General features: G+C 37.2%; 1 protein-coding gene across 1 annotated transcript in view; it reads right to left on the bottom strand.

The window, feature by feature from the left end:
• Positions 1-10,818: 10,818 nt before the first annotated feature.
• The window catches only part of mad1l1 (mitotic arrest deficient 1 like 1), a 57,136-nt gene continuing 40,724 nt past the window's right edge, over positions 10,819-27,230 (bottom strand). The window contains exon 18 of the mRNA XM_079462245.1: positions 10,819-11,462. Within this exon, the coding sequence (XP_079318371.1) occupies positions 11,301-11,462 (162 nt within the window). The 3' untranslated portion in view covers positions 10,819-11,300. The remainder of the gene's footprint in view (positions 11,463-27,230) is intronic.

Raw genomic sequence — 27,230 nt, 5'->3', positions numbered from 1 at the left:
CGTTGAAGCACAGTCTACTGGATTTTAAAACAATGACTTTTTTGGGGAGGGGGAAAAGCTTCTGTTAATGCTTTCTTCACTCTTTTTTGTAAAGTTTACATTTTCAAAGATGCAACGAATGTTTGAAGTCCTTAAAACTCAAACCTGCATCGTGCGGTTGAAACCGACACATTTTTTGCGCAGGTTTTGTAGAACTGGCTATTTTTTTATTTCATCAACAATCTTAAGTTGTGGTATTGTAGCCCCAACAAACTCTGTCACATGTTGTACACACGTCATGCATACTAGAGAATGTAATCTGTGTTCAATTGATTCTTCTCTGACATCAGTTTAGCTCAGTTTAATACCAGTTCTATTCTTGTTTGCTCGACTTAATTTGTGTGTCAGTCTTTCAAAGGTTTTGCTACTACATGCCAATTCTAAAACACTGTGAACCACAAGCTAAATCAATCCTGCAGCTTGTTTTTTACTGATAGAAATTCAACAGATGTTCTCCTAATAGCACTATCTTTCCTTATCGCCATTAATGCTGATCGACAATTTAGATTCCACTGATTCGAACAATGGAATTGGCTTCTAAATTTGGAGGGAACAGTATCATTTAAGACCAGTACTGTGAAACCAGTTCTTACAAAAGACATCCGAATCGAAGTGCTTGACAGGTAAAATGTGTCAGCCAAAAGGTACAGTTCACTCGTAATGAACATTTATGTCGTCATTTATTAACACAGATAACTTCAAATGTGATGACTTCAATTGTATTCACGTTGTTGTGTGGATCCAGAAGACTTGGAATATAACACAATGAAATGTCTTTGGTGTTTTCATGTCCCTATTACTTGATTTTTGCCAAAAAATCTGCCATTTGGAATATGACGACATTGACAAAAAGATCATTTTTGGGTGTACTGTTCCTTTAAGACCTAGCGCGTACACAGTTTTGCTTACACTTGGGTACAACATACCTTTGTTTAGAATGCTGTCAAGTCATGATTTGCATCTAATACAATATATACAAAGGTGATATTTTGTATCTAGATATTTAGTTTATCCAACTTGTTTTTCATGCTTCTCAATGAAAATACAGTTGTCTGTATATTGAATCTTCGTTCTGAAATGTGTCTGTACTGCAACCCAGTCTTGAACATTGGGTCCTTTTTGCATCTCTCTCCCAACCTGAAAGTGTTTCTTTACTTTTAGAATTACGTTTTAAACATTCACTGAAGCAATCTGGCTATTCCTGAGAGCTTTTACTCAAAGTCTACAGGAGAAGACTACTGCATGATATAGAAATTGCAGGGACAAAATCATTATTTAATCCAAATGTTTGTATAATTATGGAATCGAGTTCTTCTGTAAACTATCAGGATGTATTTTTGTTAATAAATCTATACACAAAACTGACAAATTTAAACTATTAGCATAATCAAATCTTTATAAAAAAATGTCCCCTGTGTAAATCTGTCCTTTTCAAGGCTAAACTGTCATGCACTGTATCTAATCAACAGGTTTGTTCAGTTGAATGGTCATCTTTTAATTTGCAAACTGTAGCACCCCTGATTTCCATGGACAATGAAAGGAAGTTCAAAATGACTCTGTGAATGTAAAAAAGCAAGAAAACAGCTTCATGTGGGGCTGCTTGTAACGGAGAAAAGAATGGATCTCAAAAGGGCTTTCATGTCTGGTGGAAATGTCAAAGAGCACAATAAAATGGTTTTATTTCCTAGAAAATAAATACTCTTTTAAGACATTTTGTGACTAAAGCTGTAAAACTTTTGTAAAGACGTTCATCTATAAAGCTTAAGGTAGCTCTACTATTAAGCCTCTGTGACAAAAATGTTGGGTTATTTCAACCCAGCGTTGGATCACAAATGGACAAACCCAACCATTGGGTTAGAAGCTCACTTATGCTGGGTTGTTTTAACCTATTGTTAGGTCAGATATAAACATTTGTGGATTATTTTAACCCAACAATTGTGTATTTCCATTTTTGTCCCAATGGTGGGTAAAAACCACCAAACATTTTTTGCATTGTGTATACAGAAGTGAGCTGACCAATGTTGTGGGTACAGATGTTGTATGGGGCCAGTACCGGGATAAATGCATATACAAATGTGATACCACAACAAAGCATAAGAAATAAGACTAGAGCTAAAAGGATCTATTTAAAGAATAACCATGCATTTTAGGGACATGCTGTATTTTCAATTATTAAAACCAATTAAATCTCAAAAAAGCCGTCCTTTTCTTTGAACAAAAGCTTTCCAAGAGAATGAAATTCATTTAATGATAAATTCTGTTGAAAGAAAATGCAAAACTGTCCAAGGGAATATAAGAACTATAGATCCTTGTGAAAAGTTTGCATTACTTAACGCATGTATACATTGCTGTAAAATTATCAAGGCCATTCTAAATCACTGAATTACATGATGTCATGAGACAAATCTGGCACGTCTTCCTAACGCAACTAAACTAGTGGTTTAATGAATGCACCGGTCACTTTAAGTAGGTTGAATCAACCCTGCGTTGGCCTCTTTTATCCAACCCTGTTTGCAGGCACAAGACCATCATTGATGGAGTGATCCGACGTTTTCAACACACCTATGACAGTGTCAAGTTAGAAATAAACGAGAAGTTAGCGAACTATGATGGCCTATAAAATACAAATATGACGTCATTTACACATATCCATCAAAAGCCCCGTGTAACTTACCACATCATAAGTTAACATATCTTTTGAGGAATCTGCAAATTGTAATGTTTCACAATAACTAAACATGTTATGCCCAAGACACAATTATAATTGACATTGAAAATATAAACCAGGTTTTCAAATGCCTGACTCTTAAAGGAATAGTAGAAAAGTTTGCTTCGTAATCGTCTTTGTTCTGTTGAACACAAAATATAGGTATAGCAGTTCTTTTGACTACCAATGTCATTTTTCTACAATGGTAGTCAATGGTGGCCAAGAACTGTTTGGTTCCAAGCATTCTTGCAAATATCTTTCTCTGTGTTCATCAGAACAAAGACATTTATACAGAAACCTCGAGGGTGAGTAAATGAGGACAGAATTTTCATTTTTGGGTGATCTGTCGCTTTAATAATGTATTTATACAAAGATACACACCTTAGATGCATAACCACACAAACAAAGCATCCACTTTTCAACAATATGGTATGAGAGACAGTGACCTTTTGTCACTCATTACCAGCTACAGTTGGAGTTCACATCATGGGGTTGACTGAGATTCATACCGGTAATCACCTTCTATTTATAGTCTTTCGATGCCTTCGCTCACCATTAGCAGAATCTTTCCCTGCGTCATATTTACTTCCAGTATTTTTCCAGGTCACCGGAGAGAACATATGATGTTCGCCTATTTCAAAATGATAGAGAGCGAAAAATATAATTAAACATAAAATGTGTCTCAAATTGAGATGGGCGTCGTGTCGCAAATACAGTGGGTCAGAATCTGAGACAAGCAGTTAAAGTGCGTTTATTATCCAATGCTCTACTTACTTTTTCTCCACTAGAAATGATACCTCTTTCCAAAGTGCATGCGTGCAATGAAAAGAGGTGAAGGAAGAAAAGTTTATAAGCTAGAACAAACTTTGGTTTTGCTGTGCAGATATTTTATCACACCGCTGGGTCATTCTCAAGAAACAATGCCCTTTGAACAAGACAAATTGTGTATATGGTTCGAAAAGGTTACTGCAGAACATTCACAAAGAAAAACAGTTCCCATCTGAGGCAGCAGGTCCACTATCCCATGGCCGGCAACAATTGGGATGCTCTTCAATATCCAATTCTATAATGTTTAACCAAACCTGTGGTACTTTACAGTACACGACCTTGCAATGTACCAACTGTTAATGATTACAAGGCCAAGCTGTAACGGTGTTGAAATCAAGTTTGGAAGCCAACTACTTATAATCTGAATAGGTTTGAATCGGACCGCCCTTATAACTCAAACGTCTAATACACTAGTCGCTAGCTAGCAAACACCGTGGCACCACCAAGCAATATAGTGTGCAGTATGCCAAAAGCAATGTTTTGTTCCCTAAAAAAGTTTACCAGTTACTTTCCCCCATAACAAGAGAACCATACAATAAAAAACAATGTTGTATCTTTAAATACAACATCGGAATATTTGGGATAATGCAGCAATTGACACAGTAACAGGGTTGAACATACAAACTGTATGATTTAAAGAAATAAACGCATAATGAATAAATAAATAATTACACCCATTACTGTGAAGGCATTATATTTTATATTCAAATAAAATAAAATGTTTAGGCAATAGTACATTTGGTTTATGAGTAACATAACCCCCTCCCATTAATATACAAAGAAACTTCAAGTTTATGCGAGTCAAATGTATTACTAAGTGGCACCAACGCAATTGCACAAAAGCTTTGTCTAAAACTAAAATCACTGCAAAATATAAAAACTGAACCCCAAAATTCGAAAATCACAGTTTTTCAATAAGTACTATGGCTTTGATAAACTATCCAAGCTAATACAGCTGTGACATTACAGTAAATGGGCCATGCACCCAATATAAGTGAAGTGTGACCGATTCTGTACATAAATAGATAGTCTGATTACCTTATTACACTCCCTCTTTGGTGTGCTCGAGCAGAAGATAGGGAGCGTCATGCCTCTAATGCTCCTCAAGGTGAGTGTGAAGTGGATGAAATATCGCAGCAGAGTTAGAAGACACGCACTGGGATATAATCCGATGTCGCAATTTCTATTCAGTCAAAAACTCACACGGGGCATCATTCAGTAACTCGCAGAAAAAGGATCATAAGAGGCTTGTGGATATCGACTTGTGGATTTTGAGAAAAAGATCCCAGACACTACACTAGAAGGAAAAAGATATATAACACATGCAGAATGGTGGTGTCGTGGGTAGTGCATGTGCTTGCAACACAGAGCTGTTGCGATGAAGGTTTGAGTCTTGGCTGCAACATGCCTTAGTAGTATGTTTCCCAATTCTTTCTTACTGTAACTACATAATCAATTATTACCTATTAATAAAATTATTTTTGACCGAGATAATTTAAGTATGATTATATAAAATCAAATTTCAACATGGGTTCTTTTTGACCAAATATTTTGGTATTATAAATATTAGGCACCAAACAAAATACCCTCTGCAAGGTCGCTGGAGCCAAAATCCAATATATATTCATTATTAACTAGTATATACTGTACAGCATATACAGCTTTCAATTTACACATTTAAATGTGTCCAATGATCGCACATTTCTCATTATGGTTGCCCTAAGGGAGCATCCCACTATAAATATGGTACCATACAGTATATGGTCACAATTACCATAACTGTTTCATTTAAATATTCCATAACAAAGATGTTTATGTTGATAAAAATAAATAATCAGAGGATATTTTGAAAATGTTGCTACATCAAACCTGGTCACCGAATGCATCTCAAAACTGATAAATGACATAGAATCACTATGGCAACAGCAGCCCTGATCTGTCCCCAAAAGAGGACAGACACGCTAAAGGACAGTCACCAATCATTCTCAATGCCTCCTGGTAAACATATTTCACTGTGAAAAACAAACATACACACATCAACATTTCCACACAGAAACACATAATCGCATCAGCTCTGACCTACATACTGTATTTAAACGCAGATATTGCTCATGTGAAAAAAAGAAAGTATGATTTTACAGTAGTTCGGGGAATCGGTTTCTTTTTTGATAATTTATAATATATATACAAATATATATATATATATATATATATAATAACTTTTTTTCCTTGAGAGCCAATCCTTCTCAAGGAAATGCAATAATATCAGGGTTCAATATATCTATTGCTACGTGAATTTATGAAATATATTATGTTGTATGTGTTACACAATATATCGTGCTTGTTTAAGTGGTAGTTTAAAACGCGTTTTGTTATCTGACTGTTATCTGAAAAAAGCAATACTTGCAAAATATGTATTCATCTTAAATGTAACCAAAAATGACTGGCCTTGATCATCATAGGATTCTTCAGCTGTGAGGATACCGATGTCATTCAACATGTTTTGAAACGCTGTGGACAGAAGGCCACATTCCTTCGGCACATTTAAGACGTCATTAACGTATTTCTGAAGTGGGTTTAGCTTTCATCAACTTTGTATCAATCGTAACTTTAATGTTGCGCTTTTGTAAAAGGAATCATTTTAATACGAGCTATAGTCAATGCAATATGATGTCAAATCAATCTGAACTGTACTCAAATTAAATAAAAACCTGAAAATGATGCAAACAACATGCATGAGATCATTCTTTATGATCATGCAGACACAGGCACTAATATTGACATCTCTCTGCTTTTAACTATTTAAGGTAACAAAGTCATTCAGTAATCGTAAACCAGTGCATTATGTTCAATTCTATATTTCTACAGTTCTTACATTTTAGCATGGCCATCGTTTTTAGAGCAGTTGTATGAACAAATCACAGCATTCGTTTTGCTGTACTGGATATCAGCATATACATATTCACAACAACACCTGCTTGCGTAACACCGTCACGCCGGTCAATCCTTATTGATTAAATGCTTTCTTTCAGTGCAAGTCTTTGCTAGTAAACCATTACCTGTTACTTGATGTCAAAAATGACATTAAGTCTTAAAATAGGCTTGCCAGCCTATTCCCGGCATAAAATCCTCACACAAAGACATAGTCTGCCCATTAAAAAATGACAGTGGACCTAAGGGAAGAGAGAAAAATGAACAGAACAAACGAGTTAAAGAATGAGGCGGAATAATGGTGAGATTTAGGGTGTAATGGATCATTTTCACAGTGTTCATTCACTCTTTGAAACAAGTTTTGTAGTCACATTTGTTATTGCTGTACGTGACCGGTCAAAAGTTTGGGATATTTATACGTAGCTATTTGAGACCATTTAAAAAGAGTCTTATATTTGAGATTAATAAAATTACAGTCACCCTTTGCTTAGATGAAAGTCTCGGTATTCTCTCGACCAATTTCATTATCCATTTGGGACGCATTAAAACATTATTGAACTAGAATTGAATGTATGCTGAGAACATTACCGTAACATCGCTTCCACTTCATTCCTCTACAGAAATACTTATTTTCATTTTTTGCAAAAGGATATGACACATTCACCTTAACATTTTAGTTTTGTAATAATCAATATACTGTAGTATGTAGTTTTGTGTACATTATTCAAAGTAGACGCTTTTATCCAAAAAGAGCATTTGACATTTTGTTAAAGAGTTGACAATAATTGTAGTTATTATTTGATTTGTTTTTGAGTATTTTGGTCAGTTTCATTAAAGTGAATGACAGTCTACCTTACTTTCATTATTATTTTAAATATTTAGTTTTTTAAACATTTTTCTTTGTATTTTATGTATTATTATTCTAAGTATATTATGTAATTATGTACGTTTTAAAGCAATACAAATTTGATTTGTTTGCAAGACCCCCTTTCTGTAGGTTGCATCGCTTCGTACCTCCCCGATAAAGACTTATGATCTTAAACTTAAAATTGTAATTAAACCAAAAACAAATCCAACGACACCATCCTGGAACATCAATCATTTTGGTCGGTGGTCTTATTTTTCTGATGTTTGATTGCACAAATATTAGGACAAATATATTGCATGAAAAACCACAACTGTGGCCCACTGGATCCATCTTGGGCCCCCAGTTTGAGAACCACTGCACTGTAAAAAAGATTCTGTCTTGGTAGATTTCATGAAATTAATTGAGTAAACTTTACTTAGTACAATTGTGTTCTTGCTTATTTTTAATAAAATTTAAGTTAGAAATTATAGAAACAATCTCTGAAGTCTAAATACACAAATTATGGAGGGAATTCAAGTTAATTTTTATCATGTTCAACCCACTTAAACTTCTATAAAGTATCTTTACATTATTATTTTGTGGTAACACTACATGACTTATTTTGCAGTGAATTTAGAGTTCCCAGCATGCTTTGCATGCGACAGGATTAGGAGTCCTTTTTGCGAAAAAAAGTGCAATTGTATGTGCTTTACAATAAAATGAAAGACTTGATAGTGTTAATTGTTCAGTTGTCTTTAAGATTTAGAAGAGATTAGGTTTGTATTTTTAAGAAGTTAACTCCAATACTCAAATTAATGCTCAAAAGATGTACGTAATTTAACTTGATCTATCCATGGATTATTGCATTAAAAATAAAAGTAAAAAAGTTTGTAAAAAGTTATGGTAACAATATTTCACAAAATACTTTAAAGTAAATACGCGTGTCATTGTTTACAGTGTGACATACAGTACAATAACACTGAATAAAACATACTGTACATTCTGAGAAAAACGTCTATTTTGATTTAATTGGCTGCAGTTTTACCGATCGGGCAGATTGTGATTCAACACATTCAGAGAGTAAAGCCCTACAGCAGAGAATGTTCGTAATCCGTAAACAGATCACGAGTAATGACAGCAAGACAACAAAATAAAGAATGAAGAAAACTCCTCCCGGGGCTCTGTAATATACTTAACGTGCCTCTAACCCCCCCTCAAAACAATGTAAACCGTAGCGATTGGCTAGACCCGACTTATGAAAGCTAATGTGATTGTGACTCTGTGATATCTAATGTTACTGCGCGTGTATGTTGGGTGAGATAGAGAAAGACTGAGGGTGCCCAATTCAAGGGTGCTAATATAATCACAAGTACTGTTATCTAGTTGTAGAACATTTTCGGCAAGCCTAAGAGGAATCGAACGCAGCGAAATCCCTTACCCGCCATCATCCAAAGGAATGTGAAGGAAAATAGGGAGAGACAGACTTTCCAGTTATAGAGCTAATCTTTATTATACTGTAGGCCTGTTCTCATTCCTTCACTTGCCCTAGTTAAAAATACAGCGAAAGCGTCAAGCCTGCTGGAATCATCCACTTATCACACTTTGAGTTTGAGTGACAAGGGTTGTGTCTACTGGGAAGACCTGTCTGTATCTCGGTGGCAATGGAGGAAGCAGTCACGGCGTGACATTCTCTGCAGTTGCAAATGCCACAGCGGCCTACGAAGAGATAAGGCGCACAATGGAGAGAGGTATCTCCCGTCTCATCTCCGGCAGAACCACCAGACCTCCACAAAGAAACACGTGGATGCTTTGACAGATGGATTGAAGGCACGACCGATCATCATGTATATCGGTACATGGCTTAAATGGAAAGTTCAACAAAAATTTTTAATTCCTTCATTATTTACTGTCCTCGTGTCATTTTAAATTTTACTTTCTTTCCCCCCAAAAACAAAAGAAGATATTTTGAAGAAAGTTGGTCACCAAACAACACTGGCCCCCATTCACTCCCATTGTATGGACACAACCACAGAGACATTTCTCAAAAAAGTGTTATGCAGGCTCTAAACATCATCGAGGCAAATGTGACTACTTTGGGGTCTTTTAATACTTTATGCATTGCACTGTATGTTGTAGTTTACATCTGGAGCATTAAATTGACGTTATGAAATCCATTATTGTATGAACATTATTGCATTAAAATGTTCACAGCCATAATGTGGCTAAAATGTGTCTGAGGCACTTTGCGTGTACTTGTGTCCGACCATCCGGACCCGCAATTATTTTTGGTCAATGTAGTATTTATTTACACAAGCCTATTAGTTCTCTATGACTAAACAGTGGGTTAGTTCAACTCATGGTTGGGTTAAACATGGACAAACTCAACCATTGGTTTAAATGACCCTTAAAAATGTCAATATTTGACCAGAAAGCCCAGGTATTATAAACCCAACTTTTAAATTTGTCATCTTTGATCCAACCATGGGTTTAAACAACCCTGCTTTTTTAAGAGAATTGGAATAAACTGTTATTCATTCAAATAACAGTACCTCATCTCACCTCTGTGGCTGATGGCACTAAAACTTCAGTTATCATCCATTTACCGCACCTCATTATCATACGGTATAAACCCCACCAGCATCCTCCACCCAAAACTCTGAATTATATAAGGGCCATTCACCAAAAACAAAAACGCCCATAAATAACCAATGAGCAGCCACCATATTTGACTGGGAAGAAAAATTTCGGAATGAATGAAATATTAAAAACGGGTGATTAAAAGGCAAGTGGGAGTCACAGAAAGAATAGGGGGATCTCATTCGAAGGCCAAAGTCGCTTGAACCAATGCGTTGTTAAACAAAAGGCGGCGTAAAAAAGCAACTGGTCTGGATACAGGAAGAACAACAGACTCGGTTTGACATGGGTTTGTGCACGGTTGCCAAAGACTGAGTTAGCATATAATGGGAACATCTAACAGCAGGGCCATTGTATCTGCAATATAATCTCTGGCACAGGAAGAGAGGAGGATACCGGCCAAGCCCTCGACGCACAACCTGAAACGCGGATGGAGGATGAGGGTAACATTCCCTTCTAATTGCTTTGGCACAGTGGCACTTCGCACGGCCATAACAGCACGACGGAGTCGAGTCTAAATTCGTCTGAAAGCGGTCTGACTCATCTTAGATTAAAACTTATTGTGTGTGGGACAGGAAACTGTAGCCTTTTATGTGGCATATGAACAAAGACAACAGAATGAATAGTAAAAAATGAGCTCTAATTGCTGCCCGCGAAAACGACGGAGGAATTTAAATACTCCCACATCCACCAGGAGACGGTGCCAGAATGTTCAAAACAAATGTTTAAAAAGACATAATACTCGAGGAGGCTGAGCTGCAAGGCAAATACAGTGGTTTCAGAGGAACTATTAGCTTATCGATTGGGAATTCATAATAATAAGTCATTTTTTGTGTGTTTATTCTAGTAGTTCACAATACAAACTGCTGTATAACTATAGTAACTGGAGGAATGAATCTTGGATCACTTCAGTGTTTCATATCCCAAATGAATAAAACAATTTGTATTACAAGGAAATTTTTATATTTCTTTATTGTTTCGTTGATAAAAAGATTGTTAAGCCTCTGATAAGCAAACTTCAAACATCATACAGTAAAAACCTACACTGTGAAGTCTTTTATAAGGTCGTACATATGATGTCATGCTTCGAGGCGACCATTAACTTTGCTGTTTAATGCGATTTTCGATTACACACAATTGAAGCGCACATAATAACCATCCCCTTGTCAGCTCACCTACCTACTTTAAACTCTGTTTAAATGTCCCTGAAAAGCCATTAAAAGAGTTCTGTGAGTCTAACTTAGAGGCTCTGTCTGTGTGTGTGTGTGGGCACGGGCTCCCTGAACGTTGTGTGGTATAGGAATGATGGGTAAATCAGCTGACAGTCTGGCGGCTGAACAGCTCGATGGTGACTGCGCCGAGAAACACCGGGATGCTCTTCTGATGGAAGAGATGCAGATCCACCAGTCCGGTTAGAGTGCGGGAAAAATCCGTCTCCAACAGCTGCATGCTGCCACTGCCCACTGGACCAGTTGACTAGGGAGAGAGAAAGAGAATCTGTTTAAAGATGGATCACCCCGTTGTAACAGCAGACAAAAAAGTATCAAACAAAAACAAGTTTAGTCACAAACTTACTAATTTCTTTTGTGGCCTTTTGCCTGATTTTTTTGTTTGTGTTTCCGACTCGACTGTAAATACAACTGCAACCTCCGTTTCATGCCGACTTTATTTCAAATAGTTCAGAACACTTGAGCAAGATGTTTCTTCTTATCTTAAGGTTTTTAATGTGTGTGCTTAAATGACTGAAATGAGTTTCGCCGACAAAAATGTCGTGGTCCAAATATAAACTTCTTTCATTACAAAGTAAATGTTTATTTAATAAAAGTGTATTTGAAATGGATCACTTTGACTGAATAATGCGTAAAGAGCAGCCAATAGGATTCCAGGACAGATGGAGCAAGAAGCTTCTTGATAAAATGCCAAGAAAACATTGATTGAAAATTCTAGGCATAAAGAGACTTGCACTGAAGATGCAACAATTGTTTTTGTCACCAAATAATCCTCTAGTATCCTTTATGTTATTCCAAAGATTTGATGAGTTTACTTTTTTCTAAAATGTGGTAAAAAATAGGAAGAAGTGAGTGAGTGTTTTAAAATATTTGACAGTCAGTACATCTTGAGTGAAAAGACTTTTGCAATGTAGAAACAACAAAACATGTCTGGTCATCCACTTACGAATGACTTTTTTAGTGAATCTGTGTTTTATTAACTACTTTTTTGTGTATTTTAGATTAAAAAATGTTGCGTTGGTGTTTAATAGTTATGTATATGTGGAGTAAAACGGCTTCTGGACTAAAGAAAAAGTGAAATCATTTATAAAAGACAAACAACTGCAACATTCCATAAAAAAATCTGAATTGCCATTTTTAATTTCACTGACTTTAATTTGGTAAAAGATCAGCCCAGAACTCCATTGAAGATGCTTGTGAATGATTTCAAGACAGTTGGGACCACAGTTAGCAAGCAAACCATTGATTACAGGCTATGCCACACTAGATTGCAATCCTGAAGCACCCGCAAGGTCCTCCTGCCCAAGGCGGCCCGTCTGAAGTTTGACACGAACCTCAAGAGGATTCAGAAAAGACTGTGGAGAAAGTGCTGTGGTAAAACGGGAAGAAAATTGTCTCCGGTTTTTGGAGGGAGAGAAACGCTGACTATGAGCCCAAGAACACCACAGAGAACCCTACAGAGAAGCACTGTGTTGGAAGCATTATGTTTCTCTCCTCGGGTACAGGATGACTTCACCGCATCGAGGGGCTGAGGGACGGGCCCATGTAGCTTAAAATCTTGGACGAGAACCTCCTCCCCTTAACTAGATCACTGAAGATGGGTCGTGGATGTGCCTTTGCAATATGTTTTGGGTCTTTGTCATGTTAAAGACAACCAAAGAGTGGCTTAAGGTGAAACACATTAAATGTCCTAGCCAAGTCTCTAGACCCTAGTCCTATAGAAATCTGTGAAGGAGGCTAAAACTCCAATCTGCTGAGCGACAGCCAAGAAACCTTAAAGATTTACAGAGGAGTGGACTCCTGTATCCTGACACATGTGAAAACCTGGTGACCAACCATCAGAAATGTCTGACCTCTGCGCTTGCCAACGAGGGTTTCTCCAGTAAGTACAAAGTTCGACTGAAATGCAAACCAATTTATAACCTTTATATAAATGTTTTTTGATATTCTGTCTCTATCAGTTAAAATAAAACAACCATAAAAATGATGAAACATTTTATTGGTAAATTCTTTATTTAATACAAAGCTACAGATTCCTCTTTTCTTTTGTTCTTTGATAAACATTAGAGTCTATCTATACTGAACGCGTCAAGGTTTAAAGGCCTTTACATGAATAAGAGTGTGATTATATAATGTAACGCTAGTCTGACAAAATAAACGGATGCTGTGTTAAATATTGTAACGCGTTAATATGAAATAAAATGTATCACAGTTGACGCGGTAACGTTGACAGCCCTACTTTCAATCTATACTTTATACTGTACTATAGTTGATAAACCGTACATGTGTCATATAGTATGACAGCAAATATAAACCAACAATGAAGAGATCTCTCATATAAAATCATATTAACATTAATAATACATTATTACTACATTACAAACATGATTTGTTTTCTACATGTTTGCCGTCACACCATAGGACACATGGTAGGGTTTAGTTGTCAACATCAGAGCATTTTACCCGTATGTGTCTTTCCAAGAATCAAACTCGTGACCTGTTAATGCAGCACTCTAGTAGAACCACCACAGGTTTTCTATTATATATTAAAAAGCTTTCAAACACAATTAAATGTTCCCTTTCCCACTGTATACAAATCTCTCAAAAACCTCAGACAGACACGAAATGAAAAAGCATAAAGCCTTTGATTAATTTCTTGCCCTGAGTCGATCTCACAGAGAGCAAACACAAAATGAGGCCATCAATACACAAAGGTGCTTTTCCTGTCAAATCTTTTCCCAAATTCACTTCTTACCGAGCCATTTCTCCCAAAGACACACTTTATATCTCTGACCTCCATAAAGACAAGTTAGAGGCTAATCTATTTTACATTTAGAGAGACTGAGAAAAAAGTGATCCAGTAAAGATTTTTTGGATGTTTTATCCATGTCCCCCTGAAGGGTCCTTGACACCAGACGTTCCAATACCTGTCGCCAGCAAACGCATGCCGTGTGAAAATGCCTCTCCTTTGTCTCCAACTTGGTTTTGTTTTCTATTTTCCCACATCACATACTAATAAAAGGTCAGCCCATATTTTCTCTGTCTATTTATTCTTCTTTAGAAAGGGAGTTATTCAGATTGTGACCTTATCAATGTGTGTTTGCCACCGCCACAAAAGGGTGTTATGGACAATATTTGACCTTTCGGCTAACAACAAGTTCTTGTTGATGTTAAAACCTCCCTCAAGTCCAAATAAAAAGAGAACGGTTGCACCTCGAAAAGACAGAAAAGTTAAAGTATAATAAAAAGAGAAACGGTGAAGAAAAATGACCGACCGCGGTGGGGCCGGCAGACACCGGTACAGTGCTCCTAACAGAGAGAATGAAGATCTGGTGGTGTTCAAATGTGCGTCATTTCTCTTCTGCTCTTCTTTCTTTCATCCTTTCGTTCTCCACGGACCTTCAATTATTTCGCCTCTACCGCAACTGTCGAGCTCGAGTCATCAAACCCTGCGAGTAACAGCAGGTCCCGCTGAGCTTTCTTTGGTGAAGATCAACTGCATCCATCTTTTTTCTTGCCCCTTCCAAGACTTTTTATTAATTCAATAAGACGGATCTTTATAAACTTTCTTTCCGTTTCTTGTTCAAACTTGTTTGAAACCCAAATCGTCTCTTTCCGTTCGATATCGTCAATTATTTAAAGTCGAGACACTTACTTCAGGCTTACATAAATAAGATATCTTTCCTTATTTAGTCCTTTATCAAAAAAGAACGAATTTGTTCATTGTTGGTAGCCGAACAATGGCGGTACCCATTCACCTTTATTGTATGGACAGAAAATCAATTTAAGTCAATGGGTGCCGCCGTTATTTGGTTATCAACGTTCTTCAAAATATCTTCTTTTGTGTTCTGCAGAAGAAAGAAAGTCATACTCGTTCGACATGACAACAGGGTGAGTAAACGATGACACGCATGTTTGCTTCAACAGCACCTGATACGGCTTTCCATTCTTTAATAAACAAATGAATGAAAAGGCTAAAATGTTACTGTGTCTATATATTCTATAGACTATGTGTGCCTTTATGTTCCATTTATAGCACAAACACACACAGTGCACAAATACAGGAGGGGGGAGGCAATGAGGAAGAAAGAAGAAACATGCTGGCCTGGAGTTTGCTCAGGGTGCATGTATGGGACGACATCTGTAATGACTCAGCCTACAGAAGCTTCCAGGGACTTACGCTATGTAACAGCCTATATATCTCCTGACAAATCCAGAGAGAATGCCAAGAACCATCTGCAGTCCAAACACTAAAACATACACAGCCAAGAAAACAGACACCGGTCTAAAAAAATACCTCATTTACATCTATGCTGAAGCCATCCATCAAAATCACCGAATGGGAGGATTGCATGACAAGTTTGATAATGATCATACATTGCTACGATATTGACACTTAAACTAAGATGATTTTTCTTTATATGGTTCATTAAATGGTTAAAGAAGTATAACATTCGTTCACGACAAAATACATTTTAGTTTCATTCAAAATATTTAAAGTACTTTTATCGTGGCACCTAGTCTTTTTACTCATCGCAAAAACAATAAACATGACAAAACTACAGTGTTCTAGCCATAATTGCATTGCTTTTGTCAGCTACATGCAAAAACAAAACAACAAAAAGATCGAACAAACAAACGACAAGTAAAGATAGTGAATAAGACAAAATTCAATTATTTGCTTGTTTATATCGTATATCAACATTTAACTTTGGACACACATACAATACTGCAAAGACAAGAAAACGTATCCCATCAAATTTCATTTCCAGTTTTTGAGTCATCTGTTGGTGCGAGAGCTCCCTGCCGAGCTCAAAGAGAGGAAACGGGAAGCTGTCATTGCGGTGAGTGCGAGGCGGAGGCGTGTGAAGGGCTGTAATTGGCTGTTTAATTAGCTTTATCTACTGATTAGGCAGATGTATAATTAGCCAACTGCTCCTTACTAACAGCAAATGGTGCCTTAACATACGCGTGACATGATACAACACACGAACAAAGGAAAGTCTGCATTAGCTACCAAATAACACACTACGTCTTACACATTTATGCTAGAAAACAGTCAGCCCTCATTTTGCCGGGGCGTCGGATCGGTAGCCAAGTGGTTAGTGCTCCAAACACATATATGAGCTGTTGGCTCACGGGGACCCAGGTCATGTCCCGATTCCACTCCATTACTATGATAGTGACACTTAAACTAAGATGATTTTTCTTTCTATGGTTCATTAAAAGGTTAAACAAATCTAACATTCCTTCACGACAAAATACATTTTAGTTTCATTCAAAATATTAAAAGTACTACTTTTGTGGCACCTAGTCAATGTCTGAATTGTTTTTTCTGCAGAACACAAAAGAAGATATTTTGAAGAATGTGCAAACTCTTACCCTCATGTTCCTGTCTGACTCCACTGTCCTCTATGGATAAAAGTAAAACATTTTTTTTGTCGGCGCTAGATAATAGAAGCAAAAGTTTGTTGCTGCCGAGAAATATAAAAGTATGCCAGTGTGATAAGACACAGCGTAAAACCAAACACACAAACGCATGTTATATGTATGCCACTAGCCAAAGCACCATCTCTTGCTGAAACAACAAGCTGCATGGCGGCAGCTCATCTTAACCACCCAAACATCTTAACCACCCAAACATGGGCAAACCAGTCACGTGACTAAACACCACTGCACGCTGCGAGGCGACAGCACAGAAATTATAACCCGTACACGTCCTGACTGCAGACCTTGTCATTTCAAATAAAGATACAACAGTTAACCATCTTACATTACTCCAAAAGTGGCCATTCTTTCTGAGTTTACGGTGAAGAAGTCCAGTAAAAAAAGTCTGAACTTCATGTTTTGAACAAAACGCTACTGTTTTGATGAGCTTTCGACAGCTTGTTAGAAAAACAACAGATGTGTTTAGTGGAGAAGCAATCTATGATGTCACTGAAAACAGATGCAGTGAATCAAGAGACTTCGAAACATGCAAGAGAATGTGATTCTGAAAGTTCCCAACACCAAAACTTCAACGGGACTGCTTTAATGTACAAAGTCTTCATCAGACACTTTCCAGCCAGAAGGCGTTTGATGCAGTCAAAGGAACCCTTTCCAAACGTGTTCTGCATTTTGCCACTCCACCGTTAAGTGCAGTCCACTTACTCAAGCAGCGAACGGAACCGTCAGTACGTTAGAGCAGACGGTTTTCCAGCGATCTTTACCACATTGGCCGTAACCTCATTATCATTTTCGCACAGAGCTTTGCTTGGTGAATTATTCAGTGCTGTTTCGTGATGGTGTGACCCACTTTTCCTCAATTAACTCACCGGCATCTTTCTGCATTCAAACAGCGGTCACAACTCCTTTGGAGTCTTCCTGATGTCGATGGCTCACTGCTCAAAGCGGTCAATAAACACTTTGTCTTCCACCTTTTGTTGTGTCCGGTGTTTGCTTAAACAGAGTTTCTAATCAAAGTATTTTTTATATGTAACTTGCATCCATTCCCACATCACTTGTAAGGCGAAATACACCTGCATCTTTCAAGCAAGCTGTTTGTTGAACGCTTACGTTCCCTCCCATTTCGGTTTATTTAATAAATTACTACACATCTAAGCAAAAGAGGAAACCTCAACATATCCGCCATCAATGAATGACATTGTGTTTTTGGTAGTTTTTTTCAGCTGCATTATTGTCTAGGAGAGGAGAAGTAATGAAGGATGCTGTTTTGTTTCTTACAATCGAAAAGGCTTGTTTGATGGATTCTGCCTATTATGAGTCATCTTTGACAGTCCTTAGTGCTTTCATCTCCAAACACAACACGTTCGACCCAGCCTTCAGATCGAGATGCATCTACAGTATGGCTAAATAAACTAAATCAAAAGAAAACAAGGAAAAAGTTCGAAGACAACATGATAAGTGACAGGACAATACCAATGGCTAATCGGTCATGCATACAAGGGACTTACTGTAATTCTTTCCGACACAAACAACCAAATAACAAACCCAATATTTGTCTCTTCCTTTCATTGTCTGGTAGCCTACTTATGCACGCGTATCTACGGTTGGCGACCGCCGATCTGGAATCAGTGCCCTGTGACCTCCCAACAGAGACTGAGGGCCAGACGCTGCGAATGGAGGAGGAGACGTAATTGAATAATCAGAAATATGCAAATGGTAAAACAAAAAGACTTCCATTTAAATGCAGATTTTGACATTTTGCCTCAGCTGAAAAAGGAACAACAGAGTGACTGGCGGAGTAAATATCAAAACCATTATCAAGGGTTTACTTTCACTGTCCTAATAAACTACACACATATGTGGGTTTAAGCGATAAGAGCATTATATAATTCTATATTTTATGGAGCTTGCAAATGAGCAACCAAAATTTATAATCTGGATGCAGTTTAAAATCCATTTGTTTGACCGACTGAATTATCAATATTTAGACTATAAATACAGTCGTGGAAAATATTAACAGACCATTCCAGATTTTCATTTAATCAGCATTTCTAGATGTATCGTGGTCATTTCAGTCCAGTGTCTGGTGAATTTCAACTAAATCAAACCTCAGGAGAGACATGAAGTCAACCAACAGCAATGTTAAAGGTGCCAGCATGACAACTGATAAAAATCACACAAAGTTATCGCACAAAAATAATTTTGGAACTTTTCCTAAATTAATTTTGTATTGCTTAAAAGTGAATATGAACTTTGTATTTTTTCAGGCCTCAAATACGGCAAAAAAACGAGAATCTTTTCTGTTGTTTTGATCTGTTTGTCCAGTTTTCATTTTTTAGTAGTTCACAAAATTCAAATATATTCAAACAATCTGAAAAAAGTGTTGAAATAGTGTATTTTTCTGTGTCTGTATATATTTTATAATGTATACTATTGATAATAGTTATATAATACTTGTTATAGTCCTTTTGTAAGGTCTATAGGTTTATTATAAACGCCTGGACTGAAGTACACACAACACACTTTGTATATCCACCATGACACACATTCATGAAACACGAGCAGAACCATTTTTGTGTAAATCGTTCGTATAGTCATTTTGACATTCATTTTCGCATTCATAAAAATCTTCATATTTTCAAAATGTTAGATGGTACGAAAGAAATGTACACCTGCTCCCTACTATGTGTAAACCGTGTGTAAAACCGCACGTAACGTTCTGTATTCTTTTAGACAAACTAATGACACTGCATTTAGATGCACTATGAATCATACTGATATTTCACGAGTTCTTTTGCCCTGTCTTTGATCATTATTAACTTTGGGTAAAACGCAGAGCTCGACACTGTCCTTTTTTCACAGCAGTCCAATCACAGTGGAGAAGAGCCGGGACAAACACTACATTGACCAACCATCATACACAAAAATGCAGTTACCGTTAACATTAACTTCTCTATTGTTAAGTAATTTTCTTCAAAATAATATACTGGTAACAAGTAGGCAAATTGCCCCCAAAGCCTTCTCAGACACCACCAGCTGGTCGTTTTCAGAAGAGCATGTTTTATTATTGGACAAAGTTTCATTGATTAATTTATTGGTAAGCATATGGCCTATTAGTATATAATTCTTGCAATATAATGAAGCCAAACTAAAGAATGAAGTCCGGAGGATTCCAGAAATCCAATATACATAATTTGCGTAGCTGTCATTCATAGGCGGGGATTATGCTGTGAATGAGCGTGCATGCGCGCCCTGTTTACAAACAATTGGAATTCATTAACATACACACATTTTACTATAAATATGAAAAATTTACAATTTTCGGGTTTGTTTTACGCGTAAATTACTAAAATGTACTCATAAATGTATGTATGTTTCATGAATGAGGTCCATTCTGTTTCCTTTGATGTTCTGCAGAAATCTCCAGCCTTTGCATTTTGTCTATTTATGTTTCTGCTATATGCATAATAGAGCGATAAAGAATGCTTGACTGGATACCAGTCAGATTTAGATCCCGCTGTCAGCCATCAGTAACAATCAGCAGAAAAACATCCATGTATGTCAAAGGGCATCTGCAGATTATGCATTAAAACGGACAGATGAACGAGTGGCGAGGCCATTATCTCTGAAACAGTCCGAGAAATACTGTAAAACTTGCATCTCTTTCAACATAAAAACCTACCTGACCATGTTTATTGATGCTTGATATGACTATTCCTGCTGATCATATTTAAGATATAGGACAGAGCGAAAAGTTTTGAGTATTAAAACTTTAGCGCATAAATCATCCTCCCTAATTTGTGCAACAGACAAAAGCAAGACCTACAATTGTGTGGCTTTTATTTTTCTAAGCAAGTGCAAAGAGTTTCCCCTAAAAAGGTAAACAGTTCAAATAAATAAATAAATCATTCAAAGCACCCTAGCAACTGCATAGCAACACCCAGAACAAATCGAAACAAATTTTAGCTCCAGCACCACTAAATAAAACTTCTTTAATTTCTGCTAAATTCACATTTCTTGTACCTTACATCTGTGAAATGGCCTCCCGCCCGTGTTTCTCCAACCAAATAAATATTAATCGGTACAAAAAGCTCTCTGTCCCTACAAAACCTCTTCCCCCATGACAAACATCCGCCACAGACAAACACTGTCTGGAGTCGTGACATGCTAACATGACGGCTGACATATGCTTTATGAGTCGAGCGGGGTCTGGGAGGAATAAAAGCGAGCTGGAAGGTCTGGCATACAGTAGAATGTCACCTGCAATAGCACTCAAACCCTCCCAGCCAGACAGATGTGATGGACAGAGATGATGTCTTTATGCTTAGCCACTCTTTCTCCGGCGGTCTCTGGAGATCAAATCAAAGCTCAAGTCGCTCATTGCGTTCATGTTTTCTGGAAAAACACCGAGCGCTGTTACGCATGAATGAACGTCGCATGTGCACACGCTACATTTGCTTGTAATCTAGAAGAGTGTTTTGCATGGATGACATACTAGAGACTATTAAATCTGAAGAAAACAAACAAAACATGAGAAAATAATCGGATTAAATATGCTTACATTTTATAAAAAAAATTCGTGAAGCATTTAATACGTCTTGCCTAGTACTGTAAATGTTAGTGGTCGAGACATCAGAACAGCATTTTTTTGTCAACAAAATCAAAAGTACACCCGTGGAGCTACACATTAGCCATGGGGTGAGCATGCACATGTGCACTAACATTCACTATATTCACCAGTACAGAGTAGACTCTTGATCTGAAAAGCACATCTGGTCATGAACAGGGATGTCACCGTGCATGAATTCCGAACATCTACTGCAATCTTAATAAAAAAAAACTCATAAAAGCTCTATTAAAGCATACAGGGGCTGCCCGGAGATAGGAGACGGATGAAGAGTCGCACTGTGGTTCTGTCGAATGAGATTATTAAAGATCATTTCTCTTTCTTGTAAGGATGAGGTACAAGCAGGTGTTGGATTAAATGGTTTAGTGTTAAGACTCAAAAGGTATTCATCGGGTACTAAATGAGAACCGTAAAAATATTGCGGTCTAATATGTTTACCGGTCACTTAATTAGTACTTTACAATTGTGAAATAACAAAAGAATACGTGTCAAAACAAATGTCCTAGGAATCCCACTAGGGACAGATATGGAGAGTCCTTCCAAAGGCAGCTTGGATTGTTTTTGGTTTGCAAATTTAAATTAATAAAACTATATGGTATTTGCACTCAAAGTTGCATGAATTGATCAAATGCTGTCTGCAGGACAGCTCAAGCTACAAGCGATTTCATCTACTGTTTACTTTCATGCTAATACGATGAACCTTTTGCGAGGGTCCACCTTTTTAAAATAAATATCCATTTTTGAAGCATTAATGAAGAAGCATTTAAACTCTATTTAGACAAATAGTACGTGTGATATTATAAAGACAACATATTGATTGTAGAAATTAAACCGTAATAATTTCCAGTAGAATTTTACAGTTTTCGCTGTCTTTCGTTTCTCAAACATTTCCTGGAGACCCCCTATAACATTCTGGAGACCCCCTAGGGATCCGGGTTTAAAAACTCCTCCTTATGGTTAATTTTTTACTTTGACTTTAGACTCTCGATATCAAATGATACGGATAACACTCTGGACAGTCACACAACATAGGCCTGCTCAGTTTTGATAAAAATAACATTCATAATTATTTTGGCCAATGCTAAGATCGCGATTATTTACAATGACATACTTTTAAAACAACATACAAAAAATAAATAACATGTCTTTTTAAATTAGATTCAGCTGAAAAACGAATAAACGCTGTAGTCCCTTGCTAAATGGATTGCCACAGAATAATAGTTTCACCACGAATATTACGTTTTTGTAATCGTTGTAAGCCAAAAGTGACTATTGCGATTAATCTCGATTCATTGCACAGCCCTAATACAACCTTACATATTTCCAACTACAACATTTTCTCAACATGAGTAGTAGCCAGGGCATCACTATGCGGTTGCTTGGGGGCTCAGGTGGTTGCTAGGTGTTGCTTACTGATCCAAATCAACACAACTCTCTCATATTTGAGGTTAGAGACCTTTTATTAAACCCAACTGGTTAAAAAACGATGCCAATTTTTAACCCTATAAATTGACCCCACCTAACAAACAGTAATAAGTGTTCTGTGAGCTGTTTATGTGTTTATATTCTTCCCATCTCTCTCGCGCTTTACTTTCGCTTTTACAGAACACGCCATTGGTTTAAGGTCCTGTCTGTTTACAATACGCTAAGCAAAATCAAAAACCCAACGACAGTTACCTGTGTCATTTAAACCCTTGACATGATCTCTCATTACTACCTATTTTCATAAATTAGCATATTTACCTCGGTTACTAGTCCTCAGGAGCTCGCTCTCGCTACGCTCGCAAACATATTCTTGATTTCTCTCTGATTATTAGCTCATCAGCGAGGTGTAATCAAGCCCTGATTGGACGAGAGGAAATGCCAGAACGTTGATTAAGGTCGTTGCAGAGACATCTGTCGTACCGGCGTCACAATCAAAGCAGGCCTGCTGTTACCATGCAGATTATCAAAGCGGAAATCTTCATCATCCTAACCTTTGAGGTTTCGGGCGAGAGGCAAAGGTTAAAGCTGAGACACGGTAAACTGTCAGCAAACACATACGGTTGGGTTAATGACATTTGTGGAGGCGTCATAAAGGCTATGTGGATGATAATAAAAGGGGTCAAAGTGAACGACATCGCGATCTGCTAGGACCTTTAATTGAATTCTGTACTTATTTGAATACAGAACTGGTGATGATAACAAACATAAAAAGACAGGTGTATTTTAGCACATCATGGGTGATTACAGATATATGCAAAATTACTTTCCAGGATTTATTTAACCATCTGAATGAATCACAGCCTAGTACGTACTTTGAAGTGAATGCTAAAATGGCTTTCAGGGGTTCTGATGCCCAGATGTGAAAGCATACATTTCCCTCGCAGCCGATGAGCTCTTATGCTAAAACCCGTAACAAACAATGAACGTTTTGTAAAAGCCGCACAATGACTGTGGCGCTCGCCTCACGGTGGGAAACGGCTGTACACTAAAATTATAATGAAAGGCATCCAGAATTGAGCTTTCCCAGCGCTGTTTTCATCCTGCTGAATAGACGCAGACATTTTGGCTCAAATATAGCAAAAGCAGACAGAATGAAACACGGACTGTTTACCGCTTCTTTGAAGGTGAACACTGTAGCGGGGACAAAGCGTTAGAGGTTGAAATTAATCTAATATTACTTGAAATATGGAAGCCGGGTACATTAGTAACAAAATTCGCCCACCATCAAAGCGCAGAGATACTAATTACAGCAGAGATGAGAGGCCACATTGGATTCAAAGGTTTGCTTTGATGCAGCAGACAATGTTGTTCTTGGGTTCAGGACAAAGGTAAATGCAATATGGTGCTGGATTTGTACATGCAAAATGTGCAACACAATGCTAGGTTCTGGGTTGAATGTGAAGCAGTGGATCAACTCTTTTTTATACTTTACGGCCCCCCACTGTTAACTAAATTTGAGCCCCTCCGGCACAAGACATTTTAACCAAGAAATTTCTTGATTTTAGTTGTTTTAGCTTATTTCTATTGATTTTAAGTAATCTTGAGACCCCGTTGGAAGTGTGTTGAGGCAACACAAAAAAAATTTGAATCAGTCCGTGCATAAGGTTTCTATGTTAAAAGAGAGAAGAACTCATGGGTTATGCATGTTACAAAAAGGACACACGTTTTTGAGAGAACACACTTTGTAGGATTTCTGTGCATTAAAATGTGCAAATCAGAAGCAACAACACCCAACACACGGAGAAGAGATGGCTCTATATAGAACACAAAGAAGTTGTCTATTTATGACCTTTATAGGCCATTATGTATGTGACAATTTACTTACATGAGTGGCATGTGACCTTTCGCTATGGTGAAAACCTTGGTAAAAACTTTTTCATCTTAAGGGTGACATTTGCATGAAATTGCCCTGACGTAGGCCATGGTTAGTAGCCCACTGCTAGGTAAAGCCAATGAGATTAGACCTACTCATTTCCCACCACCTTTGTACACAACAAGCATCAAATGACCCATGGGTAATTTCTGATAAAACAAACCATTTATTGTAGACACGGAAACACAGTGACCATTGGCATGAAAAGCAGACACTTCAAACCAGTCACTATAACTTTTAACACGATTCCAAAAGTTGCCAAATAGCAGTGAAAAAGTGAAAAGTATTGCTACAGAAGTTAAGAAGTTTTTCCATCGTCTCATGTTTTGCTCCTTTAATTATTTCTCATTTAATTGTGACCATTGATTGAGTATTTTCTCTGGCTGGCTCCCTGTTGAGACGAGCTCAGCGGGGAAAAAGTCTGATTGGTTTCACGTCTGAGAAGTGTCTGATTACTGCTGAAGCTGAAGACATAGCTGAGGGCAGCAATCACGAAGGCCAACCTGGTCTGACAATAACCGAAACCGAGTTAAGAGGTGATAAGAGAGAACGGCAAGAACTGGAAAACACTGCCGGGAGATAAAGAGAATGCTTCCTTAGGTGGCGGTCGTGTTACAGATAAACGCCGGACAGTGCAAAAATTAAACTGCCAGATACTGTAAGCATTAGGCGTGCGTTCACGCAAATAAAACGTCGCAATTATTTTCCTGTCATGTTTTGATTTATTCACGGCTTTGAGGTTGTCACATATAGATGGAATTACCGGCAGAACAGAATTAAGCATGCATAATTATGAAAGTGTATTTATTTGGTTTTCAAACTTTTCATTCACACCTTAAATCTGTGTGCTTGTCAATACGTGAATGCGGTTAATGACGTGCCAAGTAAACAAGATGACACATGGGATTTAGAAGAATACAAATACCCAACTGCTCATTTGGTTACAAAAACTCACAAGGCTGTTTGTTTACAGTCTATTTGTGAGATGTTAAATATCAATGAGTAAATACAGCGATCTTGATGAAAAAAACTTCTTAAAATTAAAGTCCCAATGAAGTTAAAAATAACAATGCTTATTTTACATATCATATTTAAGCGTTTATTCTAAATTGTTTAACAATGTGGGTCATTCTCTTTTTAAAATTTGTGTGCCCTCAAAATCTTTAGAAAATCTTAGATGATGTATGTTAGACGGCTTGGGCGGAGCATCTGTTAACTCCTCCCCTTTAACTGTCAGCCTGCTGCCAGTTTCATTTAAAATTGCAACGGCAGTATTCCTACATCAATTCAAATCTTAGAGAAAGACTAAAGCCACGCCCGCTATTTTTCTCATTCGCATTTTCACTCTGAAAAATACGGAAGTAAAAACGATCACAACTTTCGGTTCAAGGGGACTTAAAAAACAGAAATACACAAATCAAGTTTTTTTCTCAACCATTTCAAAATGACACCCTGACAAATCTGGATAAAAGTTTCTAGTAAATGAATAAATGTAAATTAATAACTGAAACCGGCATTTAAAATCATGCACAGATACTTTGACCTCCACAAAACTGGAGAAAATCTTGACCACCTGTGGTTACCTACCCAGAATGCAGTACTATGCACACAATCTAATTTTATAAGCAATATATCTATGATTTGAGTCCACGTGAACATTTAAGAGGATACTCTATATCTTCTTCATCGATACAAATCCATTTAACCAAAGGAGTCACTGGCGATTAGAATTAACAGCTGGACTGAGATTCACTTACTGTGTTGAGTTACTGCCAATGCTAATAATGGAGCCAACCTAATGGCTTAGAAAGCAAAACATATACCCATAAACTTTGGTTAATGTTCCTAAGGTTTGGTAACAAGGTTTCATAATATGAAGTGAACAGGTAATCACCAGAAAAGTATTTAACTTGAAATTGCACAACTCTACATCGGTTTGTGCTACAGACATAAATGGGACCTCAAGTTGTCCAACTTAGAAAAAGAAAAGCGCACATGTTCATAAGTAACTGGAGATACAACAAAGAAACATAAGAGAAACCCAGAGATTCAGAACATAATTAAGACTTGAGGAAGGGATAGAAGTAAAACAAACAACAAAGGAAATTCACACAACAGCCATACAATAAAAATATAGTTGATGCTGGTGATTTGAAGGGACAGGTCACCCAAAAATACAAATTCGGTCATTATTTTATGTTTTTTAAAACCTTTATATGACTCCCTTCTTCTGGGGAACATAAAAGAATATATTTTGCGAAATGTCTCAGTTTTTGTGTCTATACAATGGTAGTAAATAGAGTCCAATGCTGTTGGGTAAAGTAGTTAAAATCAAAATTCTGTCATCGTTTACATGTCGCCGTGCCCTCTTGTCATTTCAAACCCGTATGACTTTCGTTTTTCTGCAGAACACAAAAGAAGATATTTTGAAAAATGTTGGTAACAGAACACCACAGCCAATCTAATGTCACCAATAAAAATGAATAGGGGCTGTTGACAACATTCTTCAAAATCTTCAAAAAAAGAAAGTCATACGGGTCTAAATAAATGATGACAGAATTTTCATTTTAAAGGTGAACTAAAGT

Source organism: Barbatula barbatula (assembly GCF_947034865.1).
Source record: "Barbatula barbatula genome assembly, chromosome: 8".
NCBI lineage: Eukaryota > Metazoa > Chordata > Actinopteri > Cypriniformes > Nemacheilidae > Barbatula > Barbatula barbatula.
This window is presented reverse-complemented; position numbering and strand designations above follow the sequence as displayed.